Genomic DNA, 23,372 nt, shown 5'->3' on the forward strand with positions numbered 1-23,372 from the left:
TGAAGCTCCAATATTCTGCTTTGAAACTCCAATATTCTGCTTTGAAACTCCAATATTCTGGTTTGAAGCTGCAATATTCTGCTTTGAAACTCCACAAGGGTGGAGTTTCTGTTTGGCTTGAGAAGCTGCCCTGGGCTGGGGTGAGAGGGGTGGGATGTGGTGGATCTGGGAGTGCTGGCACCAGGCTGAGGTGGCATTTGTCCCTTGTGTCCCCTGTGTCCCCAGTATGGATTCAACATGGTCATGTCTCACCCGCACGCCGTCAACGAGATCGCGCTGAGCCTCAACAACAAGAACCCCAGGTAGGTCCTGCTGCTGGCAGGGTGGGACAGGCAGGTGAGTGGAGAGGGATTGGGAAAGGATTCCAGGGGGGAATGGTGGGGAAAATCAGGATTGGCCCTGGGTTGAGTGGAATCTGAGTTATGGTGCAGATAAATGAGCAATGGGTGTCTAATCCCAGTCTTTTCAGAGCCTGCTGGTTCTCCAGCCTCAATAATGGCTTCACACTGAAGCAGGATTGATTTAAATGGGATTTTGGGAATTAGGAATTCCTGGCTGGGCTGGAATTCCCAGAGAAGCTGTGGCTGCCCCTGGATCCCTGGAAGTGTCCAGGGCTGGATCACCCTGGGATGCTGAAGGTGTCCCTGCCATGGCAGGGGTGCCTCTGGATCATCTTCAGGCTCCTTCCCACCAAACCCACTCTGGGATTCTGGGATTCAGCTGGAATGTGGAGCTCTCCAGCTCTGCTGCAGTGCAAGGAAACCCCACTGGTGATGAGCAGCTGAATGGGGGATTTACCCCAAGAGAGGGAAAACCTTCATTAGGAAATGTCATCCATGATCCTGAGCTTGGAATTCCTCTGGAGAGAGTTTCATTCCTGGTCTGGGTCAGGTTGCCACAGTGCTGGAGTTCTTGTGGAGCTGCTGGTGGTTCCATGTCCCTCCTGTTCCCACACATCCCTGGGATCCAAACTCCAGCAGATCTGGGGCTGTGAGCCTGGCAGGTCTGACAGATCCAGGTTGGACACAGAGGTGTTTCCAAGGAAAGGGGAAACAGAGGGATGAGGGGATAAGCAGCCCTGGGGGTGTGTGTTCCCAGCCTGGGCACAGGAGCAGCAATCTTGTCCTGAGGGAAGCAGCTCCTTCCTTTCTTTTTTTATTGAGCCCCAAACCAGGGATAAATGGGAAGTTTGTTGGTTTTATCATTTTTATAATTTTTAAATCATTTTTTTAATCATTTTTTTATCATTTTTGTCATTTCCCAGTATCTGGAAATCAGGGGACAACCCAAGTTTTCACTGTTGGGAGAAGTGCCCTGTTTGGATTTCTGTGGATTAAAAAAAATCCTTTAAAATGTGACTAAAAGAATCTGAGGGCTGAATTAATGGCAGTGCTGCTCCAACCCCAAACTGTGGTTGTTTTATCCCCTTGGGAGATGTTGGAAAGCCCAGGGCTGGCTGGGATGTGCCAAGGGGAAGCAGCAGCTCTGGGGAATTCTGTGGGGCTGAGCCCATCCTGGGGACTGGGGGAGCTGATCCCATTGCCATGGAGCTGATCCCATTCCCATGGAGCTGAGCTGATCCCATTCCCATGGAGCTGATCCCATTCCCATGCAGTTGAGCTGATCCCATTCCCACAGAGCCAATCCCATTCCCATGGAGCTGATCCCATTGCCATGAAGCTGAGCTGATCCCATTCTTGTAGAGCCAATCCCATTCCCATGGAGCTGATCCCATTCCCAGTGAGCTGATCCCATTCCCACAGAGCCAATCCCATTCCCACAGAGCTGATCCCATTCCCCCTGCAGAGCTGAGTGTGCAGGAGATGGATTTGGGCTGCAGGGACTCCATCTCCTCTGGTTTTTCCCAAATCAATCCCACAGGCACAGCCAGAGCTGCCCTTTCCCTGTCCTCATCCCAGAGGACTCCAATCCCACAGATCTCCATCCTCTCCCCACACAATTCCTCCCTCAGAGGGAATATCCCAGCAAATCCCACCAGAGCTCCTTGATCCTGAACCACCCTGCAAGTTCTTCTTGTGGCAGGAAAGAAAAACCAAAAAAAACCCAAACCTTCAGGAGGAAGACTTCAATTCCATTTAAAATTTCCCAGGGCAGTGACCATTTTTTCCTGGTTTCCAAAGATCCCCTTGACCCTTTGGGAGCCACAAGGTATTTCTTGTTCCTCAGCATCTGCTTGGAGCATGGCACGGATTTGGGAGGTGTGTGCATGGTTTGCCTCTGCTCAGAGCTCAGCTGCCCAGGAAGCTTCTGTTTTCCAGGAATCCTGGAAGGAAATCCTGTGGGTTATTTCCAGCAGGGTGACACTGAGTTTGCTGCATGTTTTTCCCCTCAGTGCTCTCGTTTTCTCTCTGTTTCACTGCTGAAAATCAGCTGCAATTCCTGATTTTTGAGGAGAAGGATGTGCTCCAGCATCCTGTGTTCCTGCAATGGACTGTGTGTGTGTGTGTGTGTCTCTAAATACCAATCACCACGGGGAATAATTCAGATTGGTGCCAGGAAAGCTGCAGACTGGAATCCCAAGCACTTCCATTAAAATCTGGGATCTGAGGAAGCTGTCTGGGAGATGCCAAGCTGCTCCTCCAGGTGTGTGCAGACTGGAATTCCCTGGCAGCAGCAGCTCCCAAACCCTCCCTGCCTTTGCCAGAGTTCTGCCAGAGCCTTCCTGCTTGAATTCCCACCTTGGGATTTCCATCCCTGCATGGTGTGAGAAGCTTTAAATGGGGAAAAACTGCACAGTCCTGGGAGAGAGAGGTGAAATCCCTGGATCAGCACCTCAAAGGGTTCCTCATTCCAAGGGATTGAAAACCAATGGGATGAAGCTCCATCTCCCACTTTTCCCACAGGAATGGAGCAGATTGATGCAGAACTATCACTGATTTTCTCCTTTGGTTTTCCCACAGGACAAAGGCTCTGGTGCTGGAGTTGCTGGCAGCAGTTTGCCTGGTCAGAGGTGGCCATGAGATCATCTTGTCAGCGTTTGATAACTTCAAGGAGGTTCGTGGAGCTGCCTGACCCCACCTGGGGACCATCCCATTGGGGACCTGACCCCATCTGGGGACTCTGCTTGCCTTGTGGAGCATCCTCAGCCAGCTGAATTCCCTCCAGGAAGGGATTTCCAAATGGGTTTTGCAGGAGATGGAAAATCCAAGCTTTTCCTTGGGTTTGCTTATGGCAAAGCACTTGGGATAACTGGAAATCAATCCACTAGGTCAAAATTTATCTTTTATTCCTGAGTTTTCTCCCTCTCCAGTGGATGCTGGGATCGTGCAGCATGCCCTGGGAGTGCCAGGAATTTGGGATTTTCTGCTAAAACCACAAAATCTGTGGTGAACAAGGTCTTAAAATGCCTTTTATTCCACCTCCCACTATCCCAGGTTGCTCCAACCCGGCCTGGAGCATTCCAGGTAAAATATTATTCCAGATAAAATATCCAGGAAATCCAGTAAAATTCCGGAAAATATCCTTTCCAACTTTTTTGCCATTCTGTGGTTTTTTGTGGATCACCCTGGGTCTGTGTGCTGAGGAAAGCAGGACTGACAGAGAGAATTCCAATCTCCCAGAGAAGCTCCTGGGAATATTAAGATTGGAACAACCTCCTGGGAGCTGCTTTATCTTGGCTCTTGCTTTTATTTCCTGCCAAGACCCCTTTCCAGAGCTCTGGAATTCTGGGCAGCTGATGGTTACACTGATTTATTTCCACTCCTCCTCCAGCCAGGGATCATTTTCTCTTTTCTCCTCCCTGTCATTTGGGTTTCTCCCTAATTACAGAGCAAAGCCAGCTGGGAGCTGTGGCACAGCCTGGTGCAACAATCATGGCTGTGATGCCATTTTCAAGGAGAAAAGAGATAAAAAGAGTTATTTCCTAATTCCAAATGTGCAGTCATTGTGCCTGGCTCCCCAGCCTCTCACTGCAGGTGCTCACATGGAAGGATTTTGGGAGGAAGGATATTTTTAATGAGCAGAAACCTGGCTGGAGAGGCTGTGCACAGGGAGCTGAGGTGGGTTTGGGGTGGTTTTGGGGCTAACCAGGTGTGGTGTTGTTCCCTCCCAGGTGTGTGGGGAGAAGCAGCGCTTCGAGAAGCTCATGGAGCACTTCAGGAATGAGGACAACAACATTGACTTCATGGTGAGTTTGTGAGCAGCTCACCAACCCCAGCCACTGCTGATCCCAAGTGCCATAGGGTGCCTTTCACTCTCAGCTCCTGAGGCAGCTTTTCCCCAAGGAATGCCTTATTCCAGAGGGAAGGGGCCTGGGGTGTGAATCCAGACCCAGTTCCTTCTCCCTTTTCCAGGATGTTGAAATCCAGATCCATCTCCCTTTTCCAGGATGTTGAAATACAGATCCATCTCCCTTTTGCAGACCATTGAAATCCAGATCCATCTCCCTTTTCCAGGCTGTTCAAACCAGCCCTAGTTTTCCAGAGCCTGGTGCAGTGCCTGCTCTGGCCAGGAAGCATTCCTGCTCCAGGAAGGTGACTCTGCAGACATGACTTCATTCCTGGAATGCTCATTCCCCTTTAGCCCAGGAGACAAACATTCCCTGAGCCCAAATCCAGCACTGCCTTGGGAATAGAGCAGTTCAGGACAGCAGCTCATGCTTTTCCCTTGGAATAACCACAAGGAAATGTGGCTGTGGCTGTGTCCCATGGGAGAGTGCATTGGGATCTTGTTCTGAGCCCATTCCTGGGCATCCTGGTCTGATTCCAGTCCCGTTCCTGGGATCCTGTTCTGATCCCACTCCTGGGATCCCCTTCCAATCCTGTTCCTGGGATCCTGTTCCCATCCCATTCCCAGAATCCTGTTCCCATCCCAGCCCTTCCCATGGGATCCCTGCTCTCAGCCAGGCTGTCCTTGCAGGTGGCCTGCATGCAGTTCATCAACATTGTGGTGCACTCCGTGGAGGACATGAACTTCCGAGTGCACCTGCAGTACGAGTTCACCAAGCTGGGGCTGGACGAGTACCTGGATGTGAGTGTGCAGCTGCTCCCCTTCAATCCCAATCCCAATCGTGCCTCCCCCAAGCCCTCACCCCACAGCTGCCAGGAGGGGCTGGGCCAGCAGGGGATGGCTGCAGCCAGCTGGAATTACAGCCCGGGGCTAAATCGGGAGGCTGATAACAAAGGGAGGATGAACCACAGCCCTGCAGCCACCCTCGCCCTGCCACGTCCCCAGCTCCAGCCAGGGCTGCAGAGCTTTGCTCTGGGATCCTCTGCTGGGAAAGGCTGGCTGGCAGCAGGAAGCTGCTGTGTTGTTTCCATAGAATCCTGGAATGGTTTGGGTTGGAAGGGACCTTAAAGAGTTTCTCAATGGGCAGGGACACCTCCCACTGTCCCAGGGTGATCCAAGAGCCTGGCCTGGGACACTGCCAGGGATCCAGGGGCAGCACAGCCTCTCCAGGCAGATTTCCTCCCTGTCCTTGGGAGCACAGCCATGGGATCACTGCTCCTGTTGGCATGGCAATGTTGTGTCCCTGCTGATTCCTGCTGTGCACCCATCAGGTGCTGATTTTGGATTTTGGGGTGTGGGGTTGGGTTTGGTCACAGCTGCACTGACATGCCTGTGCTTGGGGCCTGGGGGTGACACAGTCCCTGTCCTTGGGGACCAGGCAGAGCCTTTCCCAGCAAACACGGAGGAAATAGTGGAATGGTTTGGGCTGGAAATACCCCATTGCAACCCCTGCCATCCCTGGGGTGACAAAATCAGGCCCTCCTTAACTCCATTTGGGATGTTCAGCGTCCAGAGGGTTTCCTGGGGGGTGGCAGTGCCCTGAGCTCCCCCTGCCCCCCGTGCCAGTCCCACTGCCTGGTGTCACCGGTGTCCCCTGTGTGTCCCTGGTGTCCCCTGGCCCTGCAGAAGCTGAAGCACACGGAGAGTGACAAGCTGCAGGTGCAGATCCAGGCCTACCTGGACAACGTGTTCGATGTGGGAGCTCTGCTGGAGGACGCTGAGACCAAGAATGCAGCCCTGGAAAGGGTGGAGGAACTGGAAGAAAACCTTTCCCACGTGAGTGACCCACGGGAGCACAGGGATTTGGGATTTTCCTGGCTGTTTTGGGGAGGATCACTTGGGAAAAGCCTTGGGATTGCTAGGAGATGTCCTGGGGGATAATCAGACACTGGTGGTGCTTCCATCTCTGAACAGCTGGACCCCAAAATTCCTCAATTCTGGAATTTCTGATTCCTCAGCAGTGCAGGCACAAAATAGAGGAGAAAACCATCCTGGCTGGGCTTTAGACAGGAGCTCAGGAGGGAAGGGGCTGGAAAATCCTCTCCTGTAGATCCTCAGGGTTTGCTGTCCCAAACCTTGGTGTCTTTTCTTTTAGGCCACGAGACATGGCCTGGCTTTTGGAAAATAATAATAGCAATAATAATAGTCAATAACAATAGTAATAATAATATCATTAACTTAATTTATTAAAATGATCATAATAACAATAACAGCAATAATAACAGTAATTATAATAACAATATTAATAAATAATTAAATGAACAAATTAAAATAATAATAGTAATAACAATAACGACAATAATAATAATAATAATAATGAGTGGTTTTCCATATTTTAAAAATCAGAAAAGGCTTTCCCTTCTCTCACCATCCCCATATCACTTGGAATAAATCTGTTCTTGCCCCTCTGAGGTGTTGTAGGAATCATGGAATGGTTTGGGTGGGAAGGGACACTAAATCCCATCCAGGGCCACCTTCCCCTATCCCAGATTGCTCCAAGCTCTTTCCAACCTGTTGTCCCCAACTCAGGCAGGAATCTCTTCCCTTCCCAAAAAAGAAGGCTTTAGGGTTTCCTGGAATATCAGTAATTTCTCAAATGCTGCTGCTCCGAAAAATGACCTCTTCTTTTGATGGATGAACTCCCAGTTTCCCAGTTTCTGAATCCATTTCTCTCTTGCTGGATAGTTATCTGAAAAGCTCCAGGATACGGAGAACGAAGCCATGGCCAAGATTGTGGAACTGGAAAAGCAACTTATGCAAAGGAACAAAGAACTGGACGTGATCAGGGTGAGTGGGGTGGGAAGCCCTGGCTGGATTGGGATGCTGGAGATCCCAGATCTGGGGCAGAGGAATTCTCTGGGCTTCCCAGGATTGAACCTGGGTTGGATTTCAGGTGGAATTATTTGTGTGTGCACTCCGAGGATGGAGATAAATCCAATCCTTGCACTCCAAGGCTGGAGATAAATCCAATCCTTGCACTCCAAGGCTGGAGATAAATCCAATCCTTGCACTCCAAGGATGGAGATGAGATAAATCCAATCCTTGCACTCCAAGGATGGAGATGAGATAAATCCAATCCTTGCACTCCAAGGATGGAGATAAGCCCCTTTGGATGCTCCAGGACTCGCTGAGTGAGATGGACACATCTCACTGCCCAGCTCTGGAGCATTCCAGCTTGGACTTTGGGACCTGTGGAGCTGCCAAAGGGTGGAGAATTCGAGCATTCCTTCAGAGGGAATTCCCTCCCTGGATCAGGCCGTTCTCATCCTGCCCTTGGCATTCCAAACACCAATCCCTGTTTTCCCAGGAGATCTACAAGGATGCCAACAGCCAGGTGCACACCCTGCGGAAGATGGTGAAGGAGAAGGAGGAGGCAATCCAGCGCCAGTCCACGCTGGAGAAGAAGATCCACGAGCTGGAGAAGCAGGGAACCATCAAGATCCAGAAGAAGGGGGATGGGGACATCTCCATCCTGCCCGTGGCGCTGGGCTCCGGGATGGTGCCGTCGGGATTATCGGGGTTATCGGGGTCAGAGGTGGTGCCAGGGGTCTGTGCCACCCCTGGAGCTGCTGCCTCCTCAGTGCCACTGCCACCCCCACCGCCCCCCCTGCCCGCCATGCCAGGCTCACCTGAGGCAGGTGAGGATCCCTGATGGGCATTCCAAACCTCCCTGGGCAATTCCATGCTCTAAGCACCCTTTCCATGGGGAAATTCCTGCTGATGTCCAACGTCCACATCCCCTGGCCCAGCCTGAGGCTGTTCTTCTCATCCTGTCCCTGTTTCCTGGTGCAGATCCCAAATCCCCCCCAGCTGCTCCCTGCACCTCCTGGTTTTCCCTGGATGGAAAAACTCCCAGATTGAGTGGAACAGGAATTTATCCCGGTTTTCCTGAGGGCTTTGGTGGTCCTTGGGGAGGGAACACCTGGGGGGCATTGTGGCTCTTTCTGTCCCTTCAATCCATGGTAATTCTGTTTTTCCCTTGATCCCACAGTGCCCAACGGTCCCGTGGCAGTGCCAGTGCCTCCTCCACCTCCCCCTCCTCCTCCTCCTCCTCCTCCTCCTCCTCCCCCTCTCCCAGGCCCAGCTCTGGACACAGCTCCAGACACAGCTCCAGCAGCTCCACTGCCACCTCCACTGCCACCCTCGGCTCCTCCCCTGCCTGGCACAGCCTCACCCACCGTGGTCTTCAACTCTGGCCTCGCAGGTAAGCCTGGGCTCAGGGAGGGACAGCTGACCCTAAGGAAATCCCATTGCTCCCTGGGTGAAATCCCATTGTTTCCATGGGTGTTCAAAGCTATTCCTTCTTCTATTTGAGGAATTATTTTACCCATTAATCAAGCAGACAGCAAAACCCTGTTAAGTGTTAGAGCACAGGTTGGATTATTACAATTCCCAAAATATACAAAATGCCCCGCTGCTGGCCCTGAAGAAATCCCATTGTTCCTTGGGTGAAATCCCATTGCTCCCCGCATGAAATCCCATTGTTTCCATGGGTGTTCAAAGCTGTTCCTTCTTCTGTTTGAGGAATTATTTTAAGTAGCCCCATTAATTACGCAGAGAGCATAACCATATTTAGTGTCACAGCACAGGTTGGATAAATACAATTCCCAAAATACCCCGGTGCTGACCCTAAAGAAATCCCATTGTTCCCTGGGTGAAATCCTATTGCTCCCTGGGTGAAATCCCATTGTTTCCATGGATGTTCAAAGCTATTCCTTCTTTTATTTTAGGAATTATTTTACCCATTAATTACACAGAGAGCAAAACCCTGTTTAGTGTCACAGCACAGGTTGGATTATTACAATTCCCAAAATACACAAAATACCCCGGTATTGCTGCCCCTAAAGAAATCCCATTGTTCCTCACTGGGGTTGGAATGATGATTTTGTGGAAGGAAGGAGCATTTGGGGTTCTCTGAGGTGTCCCAGAGAAGCTGTGCTGCCCCTGGAAGTGTCCAAGGCCAGCTTGGAGCAGCCTGGGATGAGGGAAGATGTCCCTGCCAGGTGGAACTGGGTAATCCCTCCCAGCCCAAAGCAGTCTGGGATTTTGGGATTTATCACCCCAAGGTTTGGGTTTGGGCTGGGACAGTTGGATTCTCTCTGTGGGACAAAACTCACACCAAAAATATTCTATAAACAGGGTTGGTTTGGGACTTGGACAAAATAAGGTTTTGGAAGAAACATGGAGCTCAGTGGGTTTGATCTCTTCTGAGAAGAAATGTCTGTGCCAAATTGGGAAAGCTTTTGTGGAAATTTGGGAAGAAAGGGCAGAATTTGGGAATTTTTTTGGAAGGAAGAACAATTCCTATGTTTCAGTCACTGCCAGGTGTCCCAGGGAGGGAGTGAGGCTCACTGCTGTCCCCAGAAATCTCCAGAGCTCCTTGAGTCCAGAGCAAGAGACTCTGATTAAGAGCTTTGTTAAGGAAAAAAAATTGAATTAAGTATCCCAGCCTTGAAAGATTCCTTGGAAGACAAAAGCACCGTGGATCTGGAGGGAAATCAAACACCAGACTCATGGCTCAGGGAGGGCTGATCCTCGGGATGTGCTGTGGAGGTGCAGATCCCATTCTTTGGTGGGAATTCAGAGGGAATGGGGCTGGAAACTCCTTTTCTGCATCCAGTGGCTCCAGAGGAAGGAGCATTCCCAGGGCAGGAACCCCGTGGGGCTGAGGGGAGTCGGGAAATAACAAATTCTGCTTTTCTGCCCTTTGCTAACACTTTTTTCTCTGTTCCTTCTGCTTCCTGCTAAGATGGGCCCATCAAGCTCTTCTGTAGGTTCCTTCCTGCTAAGTATTCCTGCTCCCTGCGTTCCCTGTGGCCTGGGGGTGGCTGGGGCTCCTGGGGATGGGAGTGTGGGGCCAACCCTTGGGATTTGGGCACCCAGAGCTCGGGAAGGGAGGAGGAAGGGAGATCTGAAGGGATGCTGAGCTGCATTGTCTTTGCCACGAGGCATTCCTGTCCTGGAATAACCTGGGAACAATTAATTATCCATTCCAATGCATGCACAAGTGGAAAATGCCTTTTTCCATGGGTGTTCAAAGCTGTTTCTTCTTTTATTTGAGGAATTATTTTAAGTAAGCCCATTAATTAGGCAGAGAGCAAAACCCTGTTTAGTGTAACAGCACAGGTTGGATAAATACAATTCCCAAAATACACAGTGGAATATTCTGTGTATTCCCCGTTATCCACCAGGTTTTCTATTCCATGTTTGCCAAGAAACTGATTATTTTGGGAAGCAATTCAGGAGCAGATTGATGACTTTAACTGATTGATTTCGTAGTAAGGAATAATTTCCTGTTTGCATTGAGGGACAAAGAAATGGGAACTGGATTGTGGGAATATTCATGTGGCTCCCAGATTGAATGGAATAGGAATAGGAGTAGAAATAGGAGTAGGGATAGAACAGAAATAGGAGTAGAAATGGAATAGGAATAGGATGGGAATAGAATAGGAATAGGAATAGGGAAGGGTTTTTCCCTTGCTCCAGCACTGCTGTTGGTGAACAGTCAGGTCTCATTTCCAGGTTCCATTTTCCCAGCTCCTCTGTGTAAATTCCTAAATTACTCCAGAGTTCCCAAATGGCTCTGATTTGCAGGATTTGCACAGCACAGGAGTTAAAGCCTGGTTTTAAAGCTCAGCCCCTTTGGCTTTGAAACTCAGACTTGCCGAGGATTCTCCCAAAACCTTGGGAATGGAGCTTTTTCCCCTTCTTGTCACCTATTTGGGGACCCAGCTCAGGGAGGGCTCTGCCAGCAGCAGGACAGGGCTGGATTCTCCCCCATTCCCCTTTTTCTGTGGAGTTTGGACAGAGCCTGGGAGTTCAACTCAGTCCAGGGAGTTTGTGGTGCTGAAGGAATCCCAGATTTCCCTTTGGGAAGTTCGCACAGCCCCCGGGAGAGAGGCAGAGGTTGGGATTCACCTCTGGCTCCTAGCTGGGCAGCTGCCCTGCGGCGTTCCCAGGCGGTTTTTCGGGAATTCTCCCCGTCCTTCCCGCAGCTGTGAAGATCAAGAAGCCCATCAAGACCAAGTTCCGCATGCCTGTGTTCAACTGGGTGGCTCTGAAGCCCAACCAGATCAACGGCACGGTGTTCAACGAGATCGACGACGAGCGCATCCTCGAGGTACTGCTGCCTCCTGGGCGAGCAGGGAACCGTGGGATGGTGGGCTTGGGAAAGCCTTGGAGAGCACCCAGGGCAGCCCTCAGGCCAGCACTGCCCCATGGCCACATCCATGTGGCTTTAAATCCCTCCAGGGTTGGCATTCCAGCCTTTCCAATGCCTCACCGTGCTTCCTGTGAAGGAGTTTTCCCAGTGTCCAACTAAAGCTCTGCTGGAGCAATGTTATTCTGTTTCCTTTCCATGCTTTCTGTTTCCATCCTTTCCATTTCCTTTCCATTTCCTTTCCATTTCCTTTCCATCCTTTCCATCCTGGCCCTCTTCCCTGGGAGCAAAGCCTGACCCCTCCTGTCTGGAGCTGTGGAGAGTGGGAATCTTCCCCCAGGGATAGAGCACAGCAGAACCCTTGGGAAAAGGCTCATTCCAGGTCCTGGATGCTCCCCTGGATGATTTATCCATGGCTGGATGAAGCTGCAGTGCTCACAGGGATGTTTTCCTGGATTTCTGCACACGTGGTTGGGGTTGGTGTTTTGGGATCTGGGCAGGTTTCCTGATCCCTGCTCAGGAATGTGTTGCTTCCCCTGATGGAATTCTGTGGGTTGCACAGCCAGGTTGGACAGGGTTGGAAGAACCTGGGATGGTGGGAGGTGTCCATGCCCATGGCAGGGGGTGGAAAGGGATGAGCTTTAAGATTCCAACCCAAACCATTCCATGGTTCCATCATCCAGTCTCATCTCCAGTGATGCTTTCCTTGCACTCCTGGATGAGGATTTCCCATTCCCTGCAGGACAAATCCTCTCCTTTCCTTTCCAGGATCTAAACGTGGATGAATTCGAGGAAATCTTCAAGACCAAGGCGCAAGGCCCAGCCATGGATCTGACCTCCAGCAAGCAGAAGATCCCTCAGAAAGGATCCAACAAGGTCACCCTGCTGGATGCCAACAGAGCCAAGAATTTGGCCATCACCCTGCGGAAAGCCGGGAAAACGGCCGATGAGATCTGCAAAGCCATCCACGTGTAAGTGCAGCACAGCAATCCTGCCTGAGCTTTCCTGGAATTGCTTTGGAATTGGCATTTGGTAGAAATGCTTTGGCAGCTGGGAAGGCAGGAATGGTTGTGAATTCCCAGAAATCAGCTTGTCTGGGACTTGGAAACCTCTCGGCTTTATGTTGCTGAATTGCTGCTGAGGTTTGACAAATTAGCACTTCCTTTATTAGAGCAGCTCATTCCAACCTCTCCAGTTTTCCATGGCAGCTCCTGGGCTGCTCCAGAGTACTTCCTGTTCCAATGAGCCAAATCCAGAGGGAAGAGGCAGTTCTTCTGGTCTGCTCCATGGAGGAGGGGATGAGTGCAGGTGCTGGAGCAGATTTTGCATGGAGATGGGTTTGTGGAGCAAAAGGAATGGATGTGGATTCTTCCCTGCTCCTTGGGGCTGATCCCAAATCCATCCAGACTCATCCTGGCCGTGACAAACATCTCCCACTCCTTCCTTCAGGAATGCCCTGCAAAAGGGGGATGCACAAGGGCTGGGGTGCCCCAGACCTGCCCCAGGTCCTGGCAGCTTCAGCAAGTTAGGGTTTCAAGCACTCTGGGCCAGTGAAATACAAACATCTGCTCCTCCCCACCTCTTTTCCCTGGAAAAACGAGCCTGGAGAGGTGGGGGAATGGCCACATGTTTGGAAGTGGAGGCAGCATCATTCCCATCAGCCCTGGAATGTGCTGCCATCTCCATGGCTGGCTGAATGCCAGCCTGGTGTGGGATGAGGACCTCAAAGCCCATCCAGTTCATCCAGGGACACTTCCCACCATCCCAGGCTGCTCCAAGCCCTGTCCAGCCTGGCCTTGGACATTCCAGGGATCCAGGGGCAGCCACAGCTTCTCTGGGAATTCCAGCCCAGCCAGGAATTCCCAATTCCCAATCTCCCATCCATCCCTGCCCTCTGGCAGTGGGAAGTCATTCCCTGTGTCCTGTCCCTCCAGCCCTTGTCCCCAGTCCCTCTGCAGCTCTCCTGAGCTCCTTCAGGCCCTGGCAGGAGCTCTGAGCTCTCCCTGGATCCTTCCCTTCTCCAGGGGAACATTCCCAGCTCTCCAGCCTGGCTGCAGAGCCAAGGGACATCCCTGGCCTGGCACACTGTCCCAGCTCTGTCCCACAGCCCTTCCCGGCCGTTTTCCCGCAGGTTTGACCTGAAGACGCTGCCGGTGGATTTCGTGGAGTGCCTGATGCGCTTCCTGCCCACGGAGAACGAGGTGAAGGTGCTGCGGCTGTACGAGAGGGAGAGGAAACCCCTGGAGAACCTGTCGGACGAGGACAGGTTCATGATGCAGTTCAGCAAGATCGAGAGGCTGATGCAGAAAATGACCATCATGGCCTTCATCGGCAACTTCGCTGAGAGCATCCAGATGCTCACCCCGGTGAGTGGGAGAGGGAATGTGCTGAGCTGGGAGGAACCCGTGGGATCAGTGATCCAACCTGACACCCTAAATCCCACCCTGGAGTGTTGGCCAAATGCTCCTGGAGCTCTGGCATTGCTGGGAAAAGTTACTGTCAGTGCTGCTCCATGGCCTTTTGGAATTGTGTTCCATCCAACCTGGACAGTCAGGGTTTGGAATGTGAATGCTTTTCTACCCCCTGACATCTGAGGGGGGTGAATCTGGTGGGGAAATGAAGGGTTGGGAATCCTGGAGTGGCAGGGAAACATTGACAGAATCCCTAGCTGGCTATCGTGGGAAGGGGAAATAAGGAATATCTCATTCCCATGGCAGGGACAATTCCACTGTCCCAGGCTGCTCCACCCTGGCCTTGGACACTGCCAGGGATCCAGGGGCAGCCACAGCTTCTCTGGGAATTCCAGCCCAGCCAGGAATTCCCAATTCCCAAGATCCCATCCATCCCTGCCCTCTGGCAGTGGGAAGCCATTCCCTGTGTCCTGTCCCTCCAGCCCTTGTCCCCAGTCCCTCTGCAGCTCTCCTGGAGCTCCTTCAGGCCCTGGCAGGAGCTCTGAGCTCTCCCTGGATCCTTCCCTTCCCCAGGTGAACATTCCCAGCTCTCCCAGCCTGGGTGCAGAGCAGAGGGACATCCATGCTCTAGCATGGATGAAAACCAGGAGAGTTTTTATTTCAGCATGTGATTGTTTGGATATTAATTTCCCTCCTGGTTGGATGTTCATTAATCAAAGCTCTTCCTGTGTTCCCTGCAGCAACTCCATGCCATAATCGCTGCCTCTGTCTCCATAAAGTCATCCCAAAAACTGAAGAAAATCCTGGAGGTAGGTCTGATCCCAGCTCTCCTTCCAGGGCTGTCTGAAGCTCCAGGAATTTGTCCTGAGAGTTTCACCCTGCTCTGCTCTGTTTGATCCTGGCAGATCATCCTGGCTCTGGGGAATTACATGAACAGCAGCAAGCGAGGGGCTGTGTATGGATTCAAACTGCAGAGTTTGGACCTGGTGAGGAAAACAGGGATGTGTCTGGGGAGCAGCTGGGAATTAGAGCTGGGGAGTTGTTGGGGTTGGAAAAGCCTTCCAAGCATGGAGTCCAGCCATTCCCAGCACTGCCCCATGTCCCCAAGCGCCACATCCACAGGGCTTTGGGATCCCTCCAGGGATGGGGAATCCAAACCTTCGTGGGAAATTCTGATCCCTGATCACCCTTTCCATGGAGAAATCCCTCCTGATGTCTACCCTGAGCCTCCCCTGGCCCAGCCTGAGGCTGTTCCCTCTCCTCCTGTCCCTGTTCCCTGGAGCACAGCCTGACCCCCCAGCTGTCCCCTCCTGTCAGGAGCTGTGCAGAGCCACAAGGTCCCCCTGATCCCCTTTTCTCCAGGCTGAGCTCCTTTCCCACCTCCCTCAGCTGCTCCTGGGGCTCCAAACCCTTCCCAGCCTCACTCCAGCCCCTCAGTGTCCCTCTTGTCCTGATCCCCCTGGAGTCCCTTTGCTTGGAGCTTCCTCCCAGCTCCCAACCCCTCCATTCCCACTTTTCCCAGCTCCTGGAAACCAAATCGACAGACAGGAAGCAGACACTGCTGCACTACATCTCCAACGTGGTGAGGGAGAAGTACCAGCACGTGGCTCTGTTCTACAACGAGCTGCACTACGTGGAGAAGGCAGCAGCAGGTACAGCTCACCTGTGCCCTCCCTGCATGGCATTCCCTGGCACTGCCAGCCCTTCCCACTGGGAATCAGTTAGTTCAGTTATTTGTTGAAGGCAGAGTGTTAAATGTGTGCATCAGAGACCTGAGTGTGTGTGAGTGTGGAGAAATGGGAATAAAACCTAACTCAGCCCATCTGTGAGTTCAGTTCCAGAGCTGTGTGTCTGAGGTTGCATTTACCTCTTATAATCACAACAAAAAAATCTATTAACTTTGGGAATGTTCTCCTCTTGGTACCAGTTGTGGCGTTGTAAATTTGATCTGGGTGTTAAAATTGGTACACAATCATTTCTCCTGTTTTATACTGCCTTGAAATGTGGTAGATACTTTTTGTCACAGGAATTGTTTCAGATCTGTTGCATATTTTTTCCCCCAGAGTTCGAATCCCTTCTGTTTAACAAACCAAGAATTTTGAAGCACCAAGTGATTTTTCCTCAGATCTGTTGTTATACATTGTAATTGTGTGGCCAGAGCTGCAGAGCTGGAGTTTTCCAGGCACAGCTGGGTGGTGCTGTGGCCAAACTCAGAGTTTCTCATGTTCCCACCCTCCCCAGTGTCCCTGGAGAACGTCCTGCTGGACGTGAAGGAGCTGCAGCGCGGCCTGGAGCTGACCAAGCGCGAGTACACCATGCACGACCACAACACCATGCTCAAGGACTTCATCCAGAGCAACGAGGGCAAGCTCAAGAAGCTCCAGGACGATGCCAAAATAGCCCAGGTACTTCTGCATTCCTGGGATTTGCGGCGAGGGGAGGGTGGTGCCCAGGGATGGGCTGTGTTCCCATGGAATGCTGGGGATGGGTGTGCTCAGTGCAGGGCCCTGAGGCTGTGCCTGTTGCAGGATGCCTTCGATGATGCTGTGAAGTATTTCGGGGAGAATCCCAAGACAACCCCACCTTCGGTCTTCTTCCCGGTGTTTGTCCGATTTGTGAAGGCCTACAAGGTAACCCACAGCTCCTTGGCCTTGTCCTCCTCCTTTTCCTCCTCTTCTTCTTCTTCTCCTTTCTCCTTTTCCTTCCCTCATTCTTCTGATCTCCTTCTTGTTCTCATTCACCTTCTCATTTTTCTCCTCCTCCTCCTCTTTTCTCATTCTTTTCCTTCTCTCTTCTATCCATCATCTCCATCTCCATCTCTCTGCATCTCCATCATCAACTTCATCTCCTCCATCTCCATCTCTTTCCACCTCCTCCATCTCCATCTCCCTGTGTCCCCTGGACTCTCTAACCCATGGATTTTCTCACGAGCAGCAAGCAGAAGAAGAAAATGAGCTGAGGAAAAAGCAGGAACAGGCCTTAATGGAAAAGCTCATGGAGCAAGAAGCGTTGATGGAGCAACAGGACCAAAAGGTACGGGACAAACAACTTCCAGGTGGGATCATGTTCCTGAAATTCTGAAACCTCAGCTCCAAGTGAGGAGTTGTAGCTGCCTGGAAAGAGTCTGGAAGTTTTTATGGGGGAAACTGGGATGGGCTGGAAAAGTTACAGTGTGGTTCTGCTGCTTTGGAAGTTTGAAAAATGAAGGAAAACTAAATGGGTGGAAAGTTGTCCATATTTCCATGAGCTGAACTCTGTCCTTCTCTGGGATGGGAGCAAGCAGCACACAGCTATCCCCAGCCTCGGGAATGGGGTGGGAAATGGGATTTCCTGTGGGATAAACGGCTGTGAGAGGTTCAGCAGCAGCTAGGAGGTCCATGCTGACCATCCCTGTCCCTGTTCCCAGTCCCCTTCCCACAAGAGCAAGCGGCAGCAGCAGGAGCTGATCGCCGAGCTGCGGCGCCGGCAGGTCAAGGACAACCGGCACGTCTACGAGGGCAAGGACGGCGCCATCGAGGACATCATCACAGGTACAGCTCCTGCTCCTTCCCAGCCTGGGCAATTCAACAGGCTGGATCTGCTGAGTGCCTCTCCGGGGTTTTGTGTGCTCCTGAGGGGGTTGCTTGTGTGGTGTGGAGCAGTTCTGGAAGGTTCTGCTCGTGGCTGAGTCCTTCTCGTCCAGCTTCTGGGGACATTGCCAGGGATTGAGGGCAGCCTGATCCCAGCAGAGCCATGTGGATCTGTCCCACATCCCTTTTTCCTTCCCACAAATGGGATGAGTGACAGGATGAAGAGCCTCTGTTCTCATTGACATTGATCCCAGCAATCCTTCAGTCAACCCCCAGGGACCCCAAAGTGCTCCAGGTAGTCCTGCTGATCCCACAGGGAAGGGACACAGCCCCTGGTGCAGCCAGGCACAGCCAGGACTTGGCTGCAAATATTTGCTGATAAAAGGAGCCACCTGAACTGCTCTTTGCCCAGGAATTCAATCCTTTTTAACGCTTCCTGCTGCTGGGATCGCAGAACTGGGAGTTCTCCACAAATTCTTCACCTGTGGTGTGGAAGGAAAATGATTTAACACCTCAATAGTTTTACATCCTGAGTTTCCTTGCACAGAACCCCCAAAAAAAGGTCTTTGCCAACCACTCCTGGAAGTTTTCCAGGGGAGTTTTTCCTGCAGAAGGGCAGGAGAGCTGTTTCACCCCTCACTAAGGAAATCCAGGGAATTTTTGCCCAACTGGATGACAGGACTGAGGAGTGTGAAGCTCTCCTAACTCTTCCGAACCTTGATGAATGGCCCTGAGATAACATTCCCTATTTAAAGGGCAGGATGGCAGCAATATCCAAGCTGGCATTGCTTCCACAACTCCTCCGGACTCCTAGAGTTTGTTTAATTGGAAAAGCATTGCTCCTGTTGTGTGGGAGGAACAGATTGTGTGGCAGACACCTCTCCCCATGGAAAAGGCTGGCCAGGGCACAGGGTGCCAGGCTCCAATTGAACATTCCCTGTGGGATTGTGCCTGGATTTGCCCATTTTGGGGCCTCAAGGCACGGAGGAGGAAAGGTCAGGCATAGGAAGTCAGGTAGGACTGAGATTAGCTCAGATTAGGATGGGAATCCCTGGAGATATCGCAGTAAATCCTGCACCTCGCCATCCCTGGGAGTGCTCCAGGCCAGGCTGGACAGGGCTTGGAGCAATCTGGGATCCTGGAATTGTCCATGCCATGGCAGGGCTGGGACAAGTTGAGTTCAATGTCCTTTCCAACCCAAATTAAGCCGCGATTCCATGAGTGGAAGAAATGCCTCCACAAGCTTCACAACCACCTTGTCCAAAGGCCAGCGAGGAGCTTGTCCCCATGTCCCCAGGTGTCCCCAGGGAGCAGTGCTGATGGTTTGTGTGTGGCTGTTGTTGTTCCCATGCAGTGCTGAAGACGGTGCCGTTCACCGCCCGGAGCGCCAAGCGCGGCTCTCGGTTCTTCTGCGACCCCGTTGTCCCTGAGGAATTCCATTACTAAACTCTCCCTCTTTCACACCTGATGCTCTTAGAAACCAGGAAGGTCGCTGTAGGCTTTTTTGCCACTTTGTTTGTGTGGATCTCAGCCAGGAATCTGTGACTGTTGAGTGTGTAGTGGTGTCCGATGTCCTCCTGACCTTGTAGTGGTGTCCCCTCTGTTGCATGTCCTCTTCATCCCATCCCATCCGGCTGTCCTCGTGTCCCTTAGATCAGTGGGGTCACTGGGATGAGTCTCCTGCAGTTCAAGGACTGAGGAGGCCAAGCAGTGACAGCTCACCTGGCTTGTCTTTGTCACCTTGGGGGTGCCGTGCATGTGGCACCTCAGCTGCATGCCAGAGCGGAACTCCGGGCTGCATGGACTTTGGGAATGGCTTTGGGGTGGCTTCTGGCTCAGGAATAACAGCCAGGGGTGGTTTGGACTTCCTAACCTGCATGTTGGGTGGAACAGTGGGATCTAATCTCTCCTTCGTCAGGCACAGCCATATTTAACTGTTTATTCCGTGTCAGTTCCATGCCAGCTTTATTTCATGGGATCGGGAATTCCCACTGAGCCTGGGCTCAGTGCATGGAGGGAGGAGGGCTGGGAATCATGGGAATAGGGGGCAGAAACAGCAGAGGCTGCCATGGAACTGAGCATTGCCATCGTGGTGTCCCAAGGGTGTCCCTAACCCTGCATGGCCCTGCTCACTGTTGTGCTCATTAAGGACTCAGCTTAAGAAGCCAACAGTGTTGCTCCTGCTGTCCTGTGTGATTCCATCAGTGCTGCCAGTGAATCCACAAACTAACCACTCTGCGGTTCTGCGCTCTGTCGGGTTCTCTGCTGTGTGCTGTCCTGGAGCCAACCTTCAAAGCAGCTTGGAATTGGGGTCGGGAGAGGCCTCATGTCCCTCCTGTCCCTCCTGTCCCTCCTGTCCCTCCTGCCCTGCCTAACCCCTGTCGCTCCATGGTTTCTGCCCGGGAGGTTTGAACGCTGACTTGACTTGCTCGTCATTCTCCATCCCATTTTTTTACTTAACCATCATTTTTTTTTGTGTTCTGTTTTTTTTTGTTTGTTTTTTGTTTTGTTTTGTTTTTTTCTGTTTAGCCCTAAAGAAGAATAATATCACTAAATTTCCCAATGTTCACTCGAGGGTAAGGATTTCTTCTAGCCCAGCCGTGGTGGAGGATTCCCAGAGCTGGCAAGCATCACTTTTTACTTGGCTTCCTCCTCTCTCTCTGTGCCAGGCAGCTGGTGGTAGATGTGGCTGAGCTAATACTGGTGAGACCCTCGAGGCCAGTGGGACCCAAATCCTTGATTTGCACTGCTGCAGGTGCAGGGAATCCACAGGATGGTGGCTGGTGACCATCATCCCACTGTTTTGGCCACTTCTCTTCAATTTGAGCCCAAAACAGTCTTGTCCCCAAGTGTTGTTGGTTGCTGACCACCTTCACACTCCATTTTGGCCATTTTAATTAAAGTTCAGCCAAAATAGTTTTGTCCCCAGGTGTTGTTGGTTGCTGACCACCTTCACGCTCCATTTTGGCCATTTCTCATCAAGTCCAGCCCGAAATAGTTTTGTCCCCAAGTGTTGCAGCCCCACAGCTGGGGGCTCTGCATGAGGTGGACAATTTCCAACTCCAGGTGTGGAGAGGGGAGAGCTGAAACATTTGGGAATTCTGTGTAAACCCCAACACAAGTTATCCAGGAAATCTGAGGGATTTGCCCAGACCAACCCAAATTTGCTGGCCAGGAGAGAAATATTTGGGACTGGAATTGTCTCCAGTGCTCGTTCTGCTGTAGGTGCACAGGTGGCAGCACCTGTAAAGGGATTCCATCATCACATCCAGCTCCTCTCTCCCTCCTCCATTCCATTCCATTCCATTCCATTCCATTCCATTCCATTCCATTCCATTCCATTCCATTTCACTCCATCCCATTGTTCCCTCCCACACTCACCTCTCCTTTGGCTCATGAAGCATTGCTCCATCCATGGGGTGAGATGGCAGCTGGAGAATCCCAGCCCAGGTGCTTTTCCCAGGACACCTCTTTTCCACCTGGAGCTCCTTGCCAGCCTGAAGGATTCCATAACTCCATGCTAAATGGAATCCCAAATCCATCCCGGTGGGGATCACACACGTCCTGTGAGGTGGGAATGTTTTCCAGCTCCCACCAGGGTTTGATTTGGAGCATCAAGACCCAGGAACACCTCAACCCCCCTGATCTGTGTCGATGTGACCTCTGAGGGACATTCCCATCCCAATTCCCACCGGCATCCCGATCCCACCAGTATTACCCACCCGCTGGGGCGCGTAGTTCCGGGCAAATCCATCCTGCTCCGCTCCCCTCTCCCGCGCTCCACAAGCTGCTTTGATTGGCTTCCAGCCGTCCTTTCCCCGCGCGCTCTCCGTGTGTTCCGCGTCCATCCCCATCCTCATTCCCGCCTTCCCGCAGATCTCCGGAACCAGCCGTACCGCCGGGCCGACGCGCTGAGGAGGAGCGTCCGCCGCCGCTTCGACGAGCACGGGCTGCGCTCCAATGGCGCCGAGCTGGCCATGTGAGCCGCATCCCGCCTTCTCCGGGGAAAAACGGACTGCATCCCGCCTTCTCTGGGGAAAAACGGACTGCATCCCGCCTTCTCTGGGGAAAAACGGACTGCATCCCGCCTTTTCCGGGGAAAACGGACTGCATCCCGCCTTTTCCGGGGAAAAACGGAGCGCATCCCGACTTTTTCGGGGAGAAACGGACTGCATCCCGCCTTTTCCGGGGAAAAACAGAGCGTATCCCGCCTTCTCCGGGGAAAAACGGAGCGCATCCCGACTTTTCCAGGGAAAAACGGACCTTCGGAGGGCTGCCGGGCTCTCCGCGCCAAGTGCCTGAAATGGAAGTTCCTGCTCCGACGGATCCAAGCAATAGGATGGACTGGGGGTGGTTGGGTTTCTCTGGATAGCGAGGCTGGGCAGGATTTGTAACCAAAATGTAAAATAGGGGTTGGGTTGGGTTGGGTTGGGGGGTTGGGTTGAGGAGAGTGAGGAGGGCTCCTCCTGTGGGCCTGACTGGTTGGAAACTGGGAATACTGGGAATACTGGGATGTGCTTGGCTTTTAGTGCTGGGCTGAGGGGTGAGCCCGGCCTTCAGCTGCACTTAATGGCTCTTTTTTAATTAAACCTACAAACAAAGACATTTAAGGGCTTCCTATACATGGAATTAATAATCCCAAGGAGCAACCCAGCCCTTGTCCCAGCCTCCCTATGGAATGTGGGCTCAGGATCAGGGATAGGAATGGAACAGGAGGTCACCCCCAACCCAGGGGGTTTGGGATGCTCCAGGGCCTTGGCTGGGGGGCTGAGGAAGGAATAACAGCGTATTTATTAATTAGCACTAAGCAATTAACAGCCAGTAATCAGTATTAGGCTCTGAGGACACTGCAGTCCAGTTCCTGGCAAGCCCAGCCTAAAATTCCCGCTAGATTTTAGGTTCTCTGTGGCATTTTCCAAGCCTAAAAAAGGGACAGGAGGCTGATTTAGGATCACCCCACAACCCTGGAGCAGCAGGAGCATCCAGGAGCTGGGAAAAAACTGGACTGAGGAGAAATCTGTCCTTCCCAAGGCCCATTTTGCTTCCAGCTTCCCTGCCTGGGCTCCTCCAGCTGCTCATTGTAAAATTTCTTGTATAGTATTTAACCACTGAAGTTCTTTTCCCTTTTTTCCCATTGTGCTCCTGTGAACCACTGGTGAAGGTCCCTGTTTTTTTGGTTTTTTTTGGTTTTTTTTTTCCCATGGATAATGTGTAGTTATATGATAATCTGTTTTTAAATGTACAGATATTTTGCTACAAAATTGGTGCAGTTTTTTATGGTTTTTACACCTCCTCCCCTCCCTCCTTTAGCCTCTGGGTAATATTGTAAATATTGTTTAAAAGGAAATAAATGCATCAAGCCTGTGCTATACAATCTGAATGTTATTTTAACTTATAGTTTTTGGTTTTTTGTATTTAACTAAAAAGGACAGTTTGGGACTCAGAGTTACAGCATTGATCCATTTCCAGGAATGTTTTTTCCTTGAAAAACTGCCAATTTTTGCATTTACAGCACTGTGTACTTGACCTGCTAAAGAGAACATGCCACTGCTGGAATGAGCGTTTGGATCTAAGAAAATTGGACAATTTGGATTTCAATTGCAGCACTTGTTGGGTTAGAAGCACTAAAATCTCCTTTTCTTCAGCTCCAAGGTGTTTTTTGGAATGAAAGCCCCAAATGGAAGCCAAGCTGGCATGTTCTCTTTAATATTTTTCTAGTCATAGATCTGCTTTCCTAGGAAGATTAGAAGTGTTTTATAAAGCAGTTCACATTCCTTTCCTGGTCTGTTCCTGCCATAAAATCAAATAAACTATTTACACTACTACACTGAAATCCAGAGGGTTTTTTGGGACATTTTTACTTTTTTTTTTCCAAAAAAAGATGATATTTGATAGGTGAACACCTGGAGTTTGTGTGGAAATAATTTGCAGTATTAATTTATTCTTTGTTATTCTGGAAGAGGCTGAGGGAAGAAATTTTGGTTG

The 23,372-nt window shown here is 51.4% G+C and overlaps 1 protein-coding gene across 8 annotated transcripts in view; it reads left to right on the forward strand.

Moving 5' to 3' along the window:
• The window catches only part of FMNL2 (formin like 2), a 101,393-nt gene extending 78,173 nt beyond the window's left edge, over positions 1-23,220 (forward strand). The window contains exons 8-28 of one of the 8 annotated variants that reach the window (XR_014853564.1): positions 226-302; positions 2,922-3,015; positions 4,073-4,147; positions 4,879-4,989; positions 5,875-6,024; positions 6,934-7,035; positions 7,556-7,886; positions 8,240-8,452; positions 9,998-10,018; positions 11,244-11,368; positions 12,176-12,378; positions 13,539-13,773; positions 14,559-14,627; positions 14,724-14,804; positions 15,341-15,470; positions 16,060-16,223; positions 16,347-16,448; positions 16,753-16,851; positions 17,225-17,348; positions 19,917-20,236; positions 20,317-21,248. Coding sequence is in view for 7 of the 8 variants with exons in the window: in XM_085067196.1 (XP_084923322.1) it covers positions 226-302; positions 2,922-3,015; positions 4,073-4,147; positions 4,879-4,989; positions 5,875-6,024; positions 6,934-7,035; positions 7,556-7,886; positions 8,240-8,452; positions 9,998-10,018; positions 11,244-11,368; positions 12,176-12,378; positions 13,539-13,773; positions 14,559-14,627; positions 14,724-14,804; positions 15,341-15,470; positions 16,060-16,223; positions 16,347-16,448; positions 16,753-16,851; positions 17,225-17,348; positions 19,917-20,080 (2,670 nt within the window). In the remaining variant the exon portion in view is untranslated. The other 7 variants (XM_085067201.1, XM_085067199.1, XM_085067196.1 and 4 more) reach the window with 7 other exon arrangements.
• Positions 23,221-23,372: the final 152 nt, after the last annotated feature.

This window comes from Lichenostomus cassidix, chromosome 7, assembly GCF_008360975.1.
Source record: "Lichenostomus cassidix isolate B80296 chromosome 7, HeHo_3.0, whole genome shotgun sequence".
Lineage (NCBI taxonomy): Eukaryota > Metazoa > Chordata > Aves > Passeriformes > Meliphagidae > Lichenostomus > Lichenostomus cassidix.